Source organism: Megalobrama amblycephala, linkage group LG8 (genome assembly GCF_018812025.1).
Source record: "Megalobrama amblycephala isolate DHTTF-2021 linkage group LG8, ASM1881202v1, whole genome shotgun sequence".
Lineage (NCBI taxonomy): Eukaryota > Metazoa > Chordata > Actinopteri > Cypriniformes > Xenocyprididae > Megalobrama > Megalobrama amblycephala.
In genome coordinates this window covers 7,174,985-7,189,489 of record NC_063051.1, presented here as the reverse complement: position 1 = coordinate 7,189,489, position 14,505 = coordinate 7,174,985, and the positions used below count along the sequence as shown (strand labels likewise).

General features: G+C 34.9%; 1 protein-coding gene across 1 annotated transcript; it reads left to right on the top strand.

Moving 5' to 3' along the window:
• The first annotated feature begins 398 nt into the window (after positions 1-398).
• capza1a (capping actin protein of muscle Z-line subunit alpha 1a) lies at positions 399-14,007 on the top strand. The gene is made up of 10 exons (XM_048198985.1): positions 399-456; positions 966-1,033; positions 5,147-5,210; positions 5,932-5,983; positions 6,285-6,348; positions 7,761-7,967; positions 8,439-8,518; positions 10,396-10,546; positions 12,758-12,820; positions 12,987-14,007. Exons 2-10 carry the CDS (start codon positions 995-997, stop codon positions 13,125-13,127), a joined length of 861 nt encoding a protein of 286 aa, XP_048054942.1. The 5' UTR covers positions 399-456; positions 966-994; the 3' UTR covers positions 13,128-14,007.
• Positions 14,008-14,505: the final 498 nt, after the last annotated feature.

Below are 14,505 nucleotides of genomic sequence, written 5' to 3'. Positions count from 1 at the left end.
ACAAATTACCGCACTCAGGAACCATGACATTTTCTTCACTATTTAAATAATTGACTTGACTGCTTGAATGCTGAATCACTCCATAAACAACTTAAATATAGAAGTGAGTTCATTTTTTTTACATTTCGCATTTACAAGTCAATATAAGTGTAAATAAAATTTCATTATGAGAAACACTCTTTTGCGACACTCCCTAAAAGCCTGGCGTTACATAACATCCGTATGGGAACAACGCTTTTCATGGATAGTTAATTACCTGGATGGGATTGTTTAATTCAAAATTCAATGAAGATTGGTAGATCTTTATTTTAGAAACTAGGCGTCTTCATTTCCGTCAAATCAGAGAAACGTATATATTCCAGTAATTATTAGTATGCATAACCAAATATGGAAAAAAAATTATTGAGCAGACAATATATAATTGACAAATTTAGACATATGAGCAGTTAAAGCAAGGTAAGACAATAACACTAATACTAATAATTAATTAAATATTTGGTTTACTATAATTATATAGAAACAAGGTGTGTTTATTTCTTTTAAAACATAGAATCTTGTATATTCGGGTATTTCAAGATTTTTTAATATTTGGTACTAAGAACAACAAACAATATACTTGTATAATGGAAATTCAAGAGCATAAATAGTAAAAAAAGGTTACAAAATATATGAAAAAAACGTAATCTTCGACAGGTTATATGCTTGGATAATACTGTAAATGATTATTTCGCTTAAATACAAATGCTTTAATACTTTTTCAGTCTTAAATCTTTACTGAATCAAAACATAAAGAAAAAAACAGAGAAATTTCTGCTAAAAACACATTCTAATATATTTTTAATTAAAGCTTACGCTGCACACAAAGTGAAATAAACAAACGACAATATCTAAACATAACGTTGAGTAGGTAAATATGCAATTTTAAACTCTTTTGTCATGTTTATGATTGTTTTCCCGTGATGCAGTTTGACAGGGCAGGTCCAATTGAGCCAAGATGGCGGACTTTGAGGAACAGCTTACCGACGAGGAGAAGGTATATGATTATCTATTCAGGCTTCCTGATTTATTTTCTCTTGTCTTTTATTAGCACATGAAGAACTTTTATATTGTCATGAACATGTCGTATATGTTATTATGCACACTGGATGTTTTAAAGTCTATAAAATCCGCGATGAAGAGCGTGCTAAGGAAGCTAGCAGGCTAACTGAAACTCGATCTAATCGATGATCGCACTCTCAGAGACGCTGGACTGTGTAGATGGTAACTGAGATTAGCGATTAATATGCTTGTTACTTGTTGAAAATGTATTCTGTGGGACAATATTAAGCGGTTTCACATCAACATCGGAAGTATTATTGAGTTTACGGACTATTAGTAGAGGCTGGCTGGTGAGGCATCTAAATAAGGGAAAAATCACTTCATCAAGATTAACAATTTATATGTTGTTTATAACAGCATGTATATTTGCAGTAATGTACTTTTTATTCTCTGCCATATAACTTAGCATGTTATGACAGTTGAGTGTCATATAACAAACTTATTTTAGATCACTGTTGCTATATATGTGTGTGTGTATTTGTTTCTAATCTTATCGTGTATATATAAATGGCTTCATTTCGTTTGCCGCTTTGGATTTGTGTACTAAGCCCAAGGGGAAGTACTTTTCTTGCACTGAAACAGGGGCGCAACCTCAGCTCTGGTCTTGTTTGTATTCTCAGCTGAGTGTGGGTGACCCAGCCCTCTTTCTGCATGTTCTTACATGCGCGCGGCTCTTCCGGTCTCACGCCCTCTCCCTCTGCCACCGTGCCGATGCGAGTCACGGGCTGTTCTAATGTGCGGATGTTCCCCTCCGCCTCTGCAAAGGCGAAGCAGTCGTGTTGAGGCCAATTGAAGGAGGGAAGAAGCATTTCAGAAATGCTTAGATGTGGAAAGCTTGTTGCAGCTGCAAACTGCTCAAGATTGAGAAGCATAGATGTGTCATTTAGATACCCCTGATATATTGTTTAGCATCAGTGAGAGCCAAAGATTGCCTAACTTGTTCTGTGCCTGAGGGCACATTTTTTATGCTAAAGAATGTTTTTTAAAGTTATTATAGGTATGGGATAGTGTTTAACACACTATTTTAGTATGTTTCAAAGTTTTAAAGGGATATTTCACAAAAAAAATGAAAATTCTGTCATCATTTACTCCTCCTCAAGTTATCCTAAAACCTGTATGAATTTATTTCTTCCACTGAACACAAAAGAAGATATTTTGAAGAATGTCAGTAACCAAACAGTTAATGGATTTTTTCCCCCATACTGTTTGTCCATCAACTGTTTGTTTGGTTACCCATATTCTTGAAAATATCTTCTTTTGTGTTCAGTGGAAGAAATAAATTCATACAGGTTTGGGATAACTTGAGGAGGAGTAAATGATGACAGAATTTTCTTTTTATTTTTTTTTTTTTTAGTGAACTATCCCTTTAAAACTTTGAAACATACTAAAATAGTGTGTCCAACACTATTATCCTATACCTATAATAACTTAAAAAAAAAAACAACATTCTTTAGCATTGACTCTGCCCTGAAGCACAGAACAAGTTAGGCAATCTTTGGCTCTCACAGATGTCATTTTCTGGACATTTTTGTGAACTAGAAGGTGTTTTGCCATATTAATTGAAAGCAATTGTATGGGAAATGAGCAGATTCGTTCTTCCTACTAAAAGTGTGAGCAAGACAGAGAATTCAACCACAAAAAAACCCGAAGTTCACTTTCAAATTAAAATTTCCTGTTAATTTACTCACCCCCATAACATCCAAGATGTTCATGTCTTTCTTTCTTCAGTCGAAAAGAAATTAAGGTTTTTGATGAAAACATTCCAGGTTTTTTTTTTTTCCATATAGTGGACTTCAATTGAGCCCAAACGGTTGAAAGTCAAAATTACAGTTTACAGCGATCCCAGACGAGAAATAAGGGTCTTATCTAGAGAAACTATCGCTCATTTTCGGGGGAGGGAAAAAAAAAAAAAAAAAAAAAAAAAAATATATATATATATATATATATATATATATATATATATATATATACATTTTAACAATAAATGCTCATCTTGAACTAGCTCCCTTCTTCTCTATTTGAATTCCAGTGGTGTAGACACTGCTAAGTGTATTACAGCCCTCCACAGGTCAAAGTTTGAACTTGAACTGAATTGTCATATACAATATGCTAGTGCAAGTAGTATATATGACAGTATAACTTTGACCTGTGGAGGGCTGTAATACACTTAGCAGTGTCTACACTGCTGGAATAAGAGAGAAGAAGAAACGAGCTAGTTCAAGATGAGCATTTATGGGTTTTTTTTGTTTGTTTGTTTTGTTTTTTTTAGAAAATGAGTGATGGTTTCGCTAGATAAGACCCTTATTTCTCATCTGGGATCGTGTAGAACGCTTTGAATCTGCAATGAAACTGTAATTTTGACCTTCAACCATTTGGGCTCCATTGAAGTCCACTATATGGAGAAAAATCCTGGAATGTTTTCATCAAAAAACGTAATTTCTTTTCGACTGAAGAAAGAAAGACATGAACATCTTGGATTATATGGGGGTGAGTAAATTATCAGGAAAATTTTAATTTGAAAGTGAACTAATCCTTTAAGTATACCAGTGGAAAACAGGCTGTTGTTCTATAGTCATTTGTAGATTTTCATTAATTACAGGCATTCAAATTCTGCAGAAATCTGAGGCTGATGTGATTATAAAGCACTTTGGGTGTACAGTAGTACATAATAAAGTGCTATGTAAATGCTTCATTCATTCATACACTCTGTAGATATTGTGTGGGCAAGTTATTAATGCATCGACTACAGTAATTCATTAATTTAACCTCACTGCTTATCAGTAATCAAGGTTAAAATGTTTGAGCATGTGACTAGACAAGGAAACCAAGAACACCAAATTCTTTTTGTCATGGTGACTGGAACAGAAAATGTGAATGTGTGCTTTATTTCTGCATCCATAGCAAATTTAGGTTTTAGAAATGCTGTTATGCAAGAAAACATCCATTTTTGCCGTGCATGCATTATTATTATTATTTTTTCAGAATACTTTGATGAATAGGAAGTTCAAAAGATCAGCATTTATTTGAAATAGAAATATTTTGTCACGTTATAAATGTCTTTACTGTCACTTTTGATCAATTCAGTGGATCTTTTCTCAATAAAAGTATTAATGTATTTGAAAAAACTGATCTCCAAACAGTAGTTGGAAGCTAGTTTATGTGTTTGCTTCCGTGATATAAAATATTTCCTTGCGTATTTTTGACAGACACCACAAATCGTTGTCACAAATCGTCTCTTGATGAAATGGCAACCGTCAGAAAAACGTCAAGACCAGTCGTGATTTTGTTGCACATATTTTAGTTTCGATGCAAGGAATGTTTTGGAGAAACTAAATTTAGGCATCATCCTAGATAACGTCTACACTTTCCGCAGAATTTAAAGTTGTTTTACGATGTGCAAGTTGTGACATATTTTCTTCAGTAGATGGTTTGCATGTCTTTGATTCTTACAATTTAATTTAATCCATTGCATTTCCAGACAACGTAACCAAATTGGCCGTTATTATTATTGTGATTTATTTGCAGGTTGACTATAGTTAATTGTGGACAGAATATTCAACAGGTGGTTTTTACAGTATTTGTTTGTTAGGTTTGTCAGTAAAGACAGACCCTGTAGAGGTTCTGGAAAGAGTCCCGAATGGGAGTCGTCCATGGAGCCAATGCAGGACTCGGTGTCACTGCCTGGCCCATTATGCTTACATGTGCACTGCTAAGAAAAGCCTCAACCCTGCCGCCTTCTAAGGAGTGACCCGATGTGGGCACAGTTACTAAGGCATCGTTTGACCTGTTTTCAAAGGAAGCGCAAAGGTGCCAACATCGTTTAGCCGATAAGTGTTGGTTAAGTTGTTTGTGGCTCTAAGAGTCTTTGGAAATGCATATGTCTCATAAAACTAGTTTGTATATGCATAACACCCCACCCATTCTTGAAAGTGACAGTTTTTCGTGGGTTTCTGAAAGTGTAGGGTTTAAATAAACTCTAGAGATGAATTTTGCATGTGCAAGCAGCGCTCACATTTTCTTCATAAGTTTTACATTTGTTTTTCCACAGGTCCGCATTGCTGCAAATTTTGTCATCCATGCTCCCCCTGGAGAGTTCAACGAAGTCTTCAATGGTAAAAAGTTCATGATAAATGTATACAGATATCAAAAAGACAGAGCACCCCCGGCATATTTTGCACTTCCTTCATTTTAAGAGCTTAATATTTTTGAATGTTTTTGAAAAAAGTCTATTTTTGCTCAGCAAGCTTGCATTCATTTGATTAAAAATACAGTAAAAACAGTAATATTGTAAAATATTATAACAATTTAAAATATCTGTTTTCTATTGTAATATATTTTAAGATGTAATTTATTCCCGTGAATGATGACAAAGCTGAATTTTCAGCATCATTACTCCAGTCTTCAGTGTCACATGATCCTTCAGAAATCATTCTAATTTGTGGATTTGCTGCTCAAGAAACATTTCTTATCAATTTTGATTTTTCTTTTTTTTGTAATCCTTGATACATTTTATTCAGGATTTTTTTTTTTTTATAAATAAGTTCAAAAGATGGATGAAAGTTCAACAGCATGTATTCAAAATAGAAACTTTTGTAACATTATTATTATTATATTATATAGGTATTGACTGTTACTTTGGTCAGTTCAATGCATCCTATAATATTAATTTATTTCCACAAAAAAAAAACTTACTGACCCCAAGTTTTTTTAACAGTAGTGCATGTTAGGTGGAATTACATTATAACAACAATACTGTACATTTAATATGCAGTGTCACTCGCTGACATCATAATGTTCACATGATATCACATGACACCTTTTCTTTGTTTTCAGATGTGCGGCTACTGCTCAATAATGACAATCTGCTCAGGGAAGGGGCGGCTCAGTGAGTAGCCTGTATTTATTGTACTATCTGAATGCATATTATGTTACTATCCTTCTCGTCTCCTTCATAAGTCTGTTTTCTTCAGCCAAGATTCTGTCCAACACAGGCATTCATGCACATCCAGTTTTCAGTGTCTCTTTCAGTTTAGAATCCCCTTCACAATATGAATATATTTATGGAGTAGTGCTATATTTAGCTCTGTGGCTTTATCAAAAGTCCTTAATAAGATTTTGTGAATCACTAACCATTAATGTTGTAAATTTTAAATCTGATACTAAACATTGTTTTCTGTTTGTGACAGTGCTTTTGCCCAGTACAATATGGATCAGTTCACACCTGCTAAACTTGATGGAAGTGAAGATCAGGTGATTAACATTGACATGAAGTGAAATTGACCCTATTTACTTTCTTTAAGGGATGATTCAACCATAAATGAAAACTCTCTTATCATTTACTCCTCCTCATGCCATCCACAATGTATATGACTTTTTTCTTCAGATAAACACAAAGACTTTTAGGTAAATAATCCATCTCTGCGAGTCCATATAATGCCATTGAAAGACTGCTATTTGTTTGATTCTTGAAGAGCAACACACAGAGATCATGATGGTAATCCATACAACCCCAGAGGATTGAATCAATGTCTTCTGAAGTGAAATGATAGGTGTGTTCACAGAAAATACTAATTTTTTTACTTTTTTAACTATAAATCATTGATTCTGGAATACTGTCTATAATGTCATAAGTGTGTTGTGAAGCTTGCGCGAGAAGTAGTACCGTCACGATCTCTGTGTGTGGTTTTTCAAGTGTCAACCAAGTGACACCCATTCATTGGCATTATATGGACTAAAAAAATTCTTAATCTTTGTGCCTATCTGAAGAAAGACAGTCATACATCAGGGATGGCATTAGGGTGAGTAAATGATGACATAATTTTCCTTTTTGGCTCAACCATCCCTTTAACACTCATTCCTTGTAATTTTGTGCATGATTCACCAGTGCACATTTTTCCAAAGAAAATGATGTTTGTGTTTGGAAACTGCTTGTCAAAAATGTGCATGAAATTACTTCACATAGAGACAGTCACCTTAAAGGGATAGTTCACCCCAAAATGAAAATTCTGTTATTAATGATTCACCCTCATGTCGTTCCAAACCCATAAGACTTTCGTTCATCTCTGGAACACAAATGAAGATCTTTTTGATGAAATCTGAGAGCTTTCTGTCCCCTGTTGACACCTACGCAACTAACACTTTGGCACTTCAGTGTTTATATGTGAACAAAATAGGGCTGCACAACAATTAATCGCGATTAATCGTTTGCAAAATAAAAGTCTGTTACGTAATATATGTGTGTGTTCTGTGTATAATAATTATGTATATATAAATTTAAGAAATATATACATGTATAAATAAATATACATATTTATATATATATTTTATATTACATATAATATTTTATATATAAATATAATTTTTTCCTTAAATATATACATGTATGTGCATGTATTTATATATACATAATTATTATACACAAACACACACATATATTATGTAACACAGACTTTTATTTTGCAAACGATTAATCGCGATTAATCGTTGTGCAGCCCTAGAATAAAAGCCTAAATTCATTCTGTTCATCATATAAAGCGATCGAGTCTCTTCAGAAAATTTGGACTAAACCACTCAATTCATATGGATTAGTTTATGATCTCTTTATGAACATTTTGAATTTAAATTGTACTCCAAATTGAATTTAAACTGCTTCCAAACTGCAGGTTTTGATCACAGAGCATGGAGACCTTGGCCACGGCCGATTCTTTGACCCTCGTAAGAAACAGTCATTCAAGTTTGACCACCTGAGGAAAGAGGCGACTGACCCGCAGTCTTATGAGGGTGAAGCAGCCCTCAGGCCGTGGAGGGATGCTTGTGATGAAGCTCTGAGGGCGTATGTTAAAGACCATTACCCCACTGGAGTCTGCACTGTGAGTTCACTAGATCGCATTTTGGGTTATGTTAAAGGAATAGCTCATTTAATTAGGGCTGTCAAACGATTAATCATGATTAATCGCATACAAAATAAAAGTTTGAGTTTGCCTAATATATGTGAGTGTACTGTGTGTAATTATTATGTATATATAAATACAAACACATTCATGTATATATTTGAGAAATATTTACAAGTATTTATTTATATTTTTATGTAATTTATATTATATATAAATAAAAATATTTTGTACATAACATATTTCTCTTAAATATATACATTAATTTTTGTGTATTTATATATACATAATAATTACACACAGTACACCCACATATATTATGCAAACTCAAACTTTTATTTTGTATACGATTAATCGCGATTAATCGTTTGACAGCCCTACATTTAGTAAAGCAGTAAGTGTGTTTTCATGCCACACGTTTGCTGATTTTTTTTGTATTGGTGTCGTTAGGTTTATGGGAAAACCATTGATGGACAGCAAACCATCATCGCCTGTATCGAGGGTCATCAGTTTCAGCCCAAAAATTTCTGGTAATTTCTTTATCCTTCATCCTGTTTTTAATAGCTATAAAGGGATAGTTCACCCAAAAATGTAAATTCTGTCATCATTTATTCACCCTCAAGTTGTTTCAAACCTGTATGAGTTTCTTTCTTCTGCTGAACACAAAGGAAGATATTTTTAAAAATGTTGGTAACCAGACATTTACCCACATTGTTCAAAATATCTTTTTAGTTCAGCAGATAAAAAAGAAACTCATACAGGTTTGGAACAACTAGAGGGTGAGTAAATGGTGACAGAATTTGTGGGGTTGTGGGCAAACTATCCTTCAGAGTCATCATTTATTCACCCTGGTGTTGTTCTAATGCCATATGCCCTTCTTTCTTTTTTCCGACCACAAAAGGAGAATATTTAAAAAGTGTCCTGCTCGCACATGGCCAAATAATGGCAGTGAATAGGGACCACCATCAAGCTTTAAAAAATGATCCCATGCGACACGTGCATCATATTCCAAGTGTTCTGGGGGTACATGATCGGGTTAGGTGAAAAACAAACTGAAATTTAATTTATTTAATGAAAATCCTGGCCTGTTTGCATGACTTTAGCACTGCCGTTAGAGCTGCAGTTCACTCCGTTTCGCTCAGAAAAAGCACACAAGTAGTGAGAAATCATGATTGACAAAAACGTGACAAAAAAACAATCCATGTACTTTCTTCTCTGATGTGAATATTGATGTGAAGTTATCGCATTCACATCTGTTATTGTTAACACTATGACTGTTTGAATTTATATAAAATGGTAACACTTTACAATATGATTCCATTTGTAATATTAACTGAGGTTGATAAATGCTGTCGACCTCTAGTCCAGATACGTTCAACTCAGTGGAAAGTTCCCAGATACTTTTTTTATTATTATTATTTCTAGCAGTAGTATTTCATGTTGTGTTTTTATTAATCAACATCCTTGATTTGGACTGCAATAAAATCACAGACTAAACCCAGTTAATGTTGAAAATACCTTGCATTCCCATTAAAACAATTGCTTCAATGTATGAATTTCCCAGGATGCACCCGGTCAAGTTGGTTGACAGAAAGCCTATTGTACTAAACTGTGGAAAATAGTAATAATAAAGAATGAATAGGTGTGTCCAGACTTTTGACTGATACTCTTAGAATGCGTTTTTCCATTCCACTGTGCTACTTTTGCATTGTTTTTCTATGTAAACAAGCTAGATGGACGTGTTTGAGCATTAAGCTTGCGTCTTCTGTCTTTTGCAGAAGTTCAGAAGTTCAAAAATATTTTTTGTCTTCGAGACCTTGCGTTTTCCCCCCATTCTACTACCTGCGTCTCGTGTTTTTCAAAGCAAAAACTCGTTCTTTGTGAATGGTCCCTAGCGTTTAAAAAAACAAAAAAAACATAATAGGTATTTACTCTTTGCTTTGAATGAGGCTCTATGCCTGTCGCAGTTCAAATTATGATATGCGATCTTAAGATGTGTGACATGAGCTCTGCCCCACCCAGATCATGACCTTACTGTATCTAGATACAATTATGTCTTTTGAATGGAGAACAGGTGCACTAGACAGCAAAGGTCGCCTACACACTGTACTGACAAACTAGCTTTGCTCTTTCACACACAAGGACAGCACAACACATTGATTAACGGCACAAAAGTACATCTTTCTTTGAAATGTCATATCCATAACATGGATTTCTAGGAATTAAATAGTGAATGGTCTTTGCACTACTATAGTAGTAATTCTGTGCGAATAATTATGCAGGATTGCATGCAACATTGTTTTTTTTTTTCTACAATAAAACTACCAGTAATGTCATCAGTCTTGTGGGGTTTTTTTTGTCCATAGGACTAATAACCTTTGAACTTCCTTCATTTCTCTGCATACAGGAACGGGCGCTGCCGATCGGAATGGAAGTTCAGCATTTCTCAGCCCACTGCTCAGGTGGTGGGAGTGCTGAAGATCCAGGTTCATTATTATGAGGATGGCAATGTGCAGCTGGTCAGCCACAAGGATGTGCAAGAGTCTCTGGTCATCTCTGTAAGTTATTTGAACCTGAGCTGCTTGGGTTTTGTGAGTCCTTGAACCCAAGACTTCCTGTTAATGAGTCAGTACAACACAAACAACCTGCCTGATAAAGGAACTGCCAGCTGCCCTAAGAACGACGTTGCTAATGACAATGGGCGAGGTGCTGTATTAATAGATAAAGCAAATGACGTCTTTTTGGTACATCTGCTAATACTGTTTGTTCTTTGAGCTCTTGTTGCTGAGTTCTTTGATTTGCATATTGCCTATCAGAATATTTACTAGTTAAAGGGATAGTTCACCCAAAAATGAAAATCACCCCATGATTTACACCCCCTCAAGCCATCCTAGGTGTATATGACTTTATTCTTTCAGTCGAATACAGTCGGAGTTATATTAAATAATGTCCTGGCTATTCGAAGCTTTATAATGGCAGTGAATAGAGGACGAGATTTTGAAGCCCAAAACAGTGCATCCATCACAAAAAAAAACTCCACAAGGCTCCGTGGGGTTAATAAAGGCCTTCTGAAGTGAAGCAATGTGTTTGTGAAAGAAAAATATCCATATTTTAAACATTAAAATCTAAAATAGTTTCCGACAGACGGCCACATGATCTTGTTAAATTAAATGCTATTTGGCCAATATTAAACAAGGATTTGATTTTGCTGTAAATGTAACAACAATAATCACCAGGCCATTGGCGCCCTCTGCAGGCATTTGTTATAATACATAATGTACAGAAGTTGATTATGTTATGTATATTACATTATGTACTTTAATGGCCCTATTTTAACAATCTTAAGCGCATGGTCTGAAGTGCATGGCGCAGGTGCACTTAGGGCGTGTCCGAATACACTTTTGCTTGTTTAACGACGGAAAAAATGGTCAGTGTGCCAGGCGCATGGTCCAAAAGTCTTAATGAGTCATGGGTGTGTTTTGGACATAACGTGCAATAAACCAATCAGAGTCTCATCTCCCATTCTCTTTGAAAGCCGGGTGTGCTTGCACCATGGCGGATTGCTAATTACATATTTAATGAAGACACCCTCAACCTCAGTCAGTACAAATATGTGTGTATTGCCATGATTGGTCAAATAATTAGCCAATTTCATTCGTCATTACTGCAAATAGGTAATTCTGATACATGCAATGACTATCCATTATGGTAGTGCATTTGCGAGTTTTGCAAATAGTGCAGGACGAGAGTGCATTTGCTATTTAAACAACGCAGGCACTGGGTGTGAAAATGATAGCTGCATCAGGCTGAAATTAGCAAAAAACTCTTGCGTCGTGCCTGGTGTCGCATTACACCGGTGTATGATAGTGCCCTAACAGTGTTGTTCAATAAAACCATATGATTACTTGCTTTCAAACCAATTATTATTGCCTCATTGTTATTATGTATGTATTTTAAGACATTTTAAAGGCTATAGTTCACTTAGGTCTATTTTTATTACCACAAAAATGATTTTTTTTACTTGATTAATCGTCAAAATAATCGACCGATCACCAAAATAATTGTTAGTGACAGCACTAGATTAGTTAAAACATTTCAAACTGCACCTGTATTGTTTTGCCTTTTATGACTCAGTCAAATAAAAGACTATTTTTCCAGTCATATTGATTTGGGTCATTGAAGGTTTCTTAAAAATGGTGTTAAAATATCATCTCGTGCACCCAATATCGTGTATCGTCTCGTCTCGTGAACCAGGAGTATTGTCACACCCTAGTAGTATATATTAAAGCCACCTCAACTGGGATTTTGTTTAAGCCTGTACAATTAGAATAAGCATCTGTTAAAGAATCTTTGCTTAAGCTAATTGGTATTAATTATAATAACTTTTAATTGTGAATGTTAGATGTACAGTTTGGCTTGCCATAATATACTAGACGGCCTGCTGCCTCATAAACTTTCACAACCATCTCAGTTTCCCAATGCTCACTATGGCAACATGAGAATGATAAATTCAGTAACACCTGATGTTCTTCCTTTTGCTTTTCATTTTGTTGTGTTTGTGCCACATGCTTCCTTTTCTTTGTTGAGAAGTAAAAAAGAGAGGAAAGAAATATGAAATTGCCCAGCAAATCCGTTTAATTTTGGACAAAATCGCCAAAATGAAATAAAGCCGGAATTTCACATTAGTAATTATGGGTGAGCTAATATGTTGCTTTTGTTTTTTGTTATTTAGTGATTTTTATTTATTTTTTGCTCTTATATTTCAACAGAATGAGGTACAGACTGCCAAGGAATTTGTCAAAATCATTGAAAATGCTGAGAATGATTACCAGGTTTGTTTTCCAGTTGATTTTTTTTGTTGTTTTTTTTGGTTAGTCATTATTTTACAGTACTGTCATTGAATATCACTCTTGATGGAGGAAGAAATGAATTCTTCTATAGCACCTGATGATATCTATGACGAGTGAAGTGAGATTTCCCCTGCCGTTTTCTTTTCAGACGGCCATCAGTGAGAACTACCAGACCATGTCTGACACCACCTTCAAGGCCTTACGTCGGCAGCTTCCCGTCACCCGTACCAAGATTGACTGGAACAAGATCCTCAGCTACAAGATTGGCAAAGAGATGCAAAACGCTTAGACACACGGCATGCCTCCGCTCCTGCTCGCGTTACAAGCAAAGAGACAAGCTACGAGGGGCCCATATCTAAACCTGAACCTACACCTGAATCAAGGGCAGGGCCAAGGCGAGAAGGTCCTTCGAGAAGTGTGCTAAAAATGTGTCTGTCCTTTTTTTTTTCGTTTGTTTGTTTTCCAGAAGCCACGGTTTGACCTCAGCTGAAGAGACTGCCTCCTTTTCTGTATTGTAGGAGGGCTGCAAGCTTGTTTTAATGGGTTTAGCAAACGTTTTTGCTGTTGAACAAATACCTCCCATGACACCAGTGTACACAGTCACAAATAACCCCCCCAATATCACTTGCGCCGCCCCCTAGATCAACTCTCCCAATGCTTGACACGCACCGAACTTTTTGCACTTGGCCCATATGATCAATTGAGTCCGTTTAGTTTACTTTTTTTTAGCAAGTCGACACTCCAAAGTTTTCCTTCATGTTTAGTCATTGGATATCATTTAACCATACGTAGCCCTGGCTGGTTATAAAGAATATCTTTACACCAGTTACGCATCACCGTGTTGTTTTCCATCATAATATTTGGTCTTTTTTTAAAGCATTGTTGTAAGGTGCCATCATTTGAATGTGCTGTCAATTGATCACAGAGAGGGTTGTGCCAAAGTGAGCATTGTATTTGTACAGTAAGTCATTTCAGGTTACTGTTCTGTGTGGAAATGGTCCCATCGTCGTGCTCTGGTGTCTAAGAATGGTATATATATACTGTATGCAGTTACACAAAATATTTGTTACCCCTCACTTCAGCCTCCTACCCTAGCTTTTATTGCTAACTATTTTTTACAAAATGTAAGAACAAATATGATCCCAGAGGAATAAATGATTTGCACCAAACTGACTTTTTTTTGTTCTCTTATAATATATGGTAACACCATTTTAATGTCATATATTATATATAATATTAATTTTGTTTAAAATGAGGGGTATACATTTGCTCTAATTCTTTGTATTGTTTAGTAATGCATCATGAATTCTGAAATTTGGCCCTGAATCAATTGTTTAATTCAGTGGTATTCTTAATTTTATATATATATATATATATATATATATATATATATATATATATATATATATATATATATATATATATATATATATATATATATATATATATATATATATATATATCACATTATAATCATTTCTGTAAATGATGCATTACATTTTCATTTGTGCATTTCTGCACACCTGCTTAAAATGCTAAAATGTTTGTTTGATTCTGACTATAAAAATGATTTTAAAAATATGTGAAGTATACATTATTATGCAACTAAGTATTCTCATACTACATGTTTTGGCAAATGTAGCAAGTCTTCTTGGGTGTGTTCATGC

Excerpts from the sequence above, each read along its gene's own strand:
- capza1a (XM_048198985.1), top strand. The coding sequence starts at position 995 with ATGGCGGACTTTGAGGAACAGCTTACCGACGAGGAGAAG. Across the intron at positions 5,211-5,931 it reads GTTCAACGAAGTCTTCAATG|ATGTGCGGCTACTGCTCAAT; the intron begins GTAAAAAGTTCA and ends CTTTGTTTTCAG. Across the intron at positions 7,968-8,438 it reads ACCCCACTGGAGTCTGCACT|GTTTATGGGAAAACCATTGA; the intron begins GTGAGTTCACTA and ends TGGTGTCGTTAG.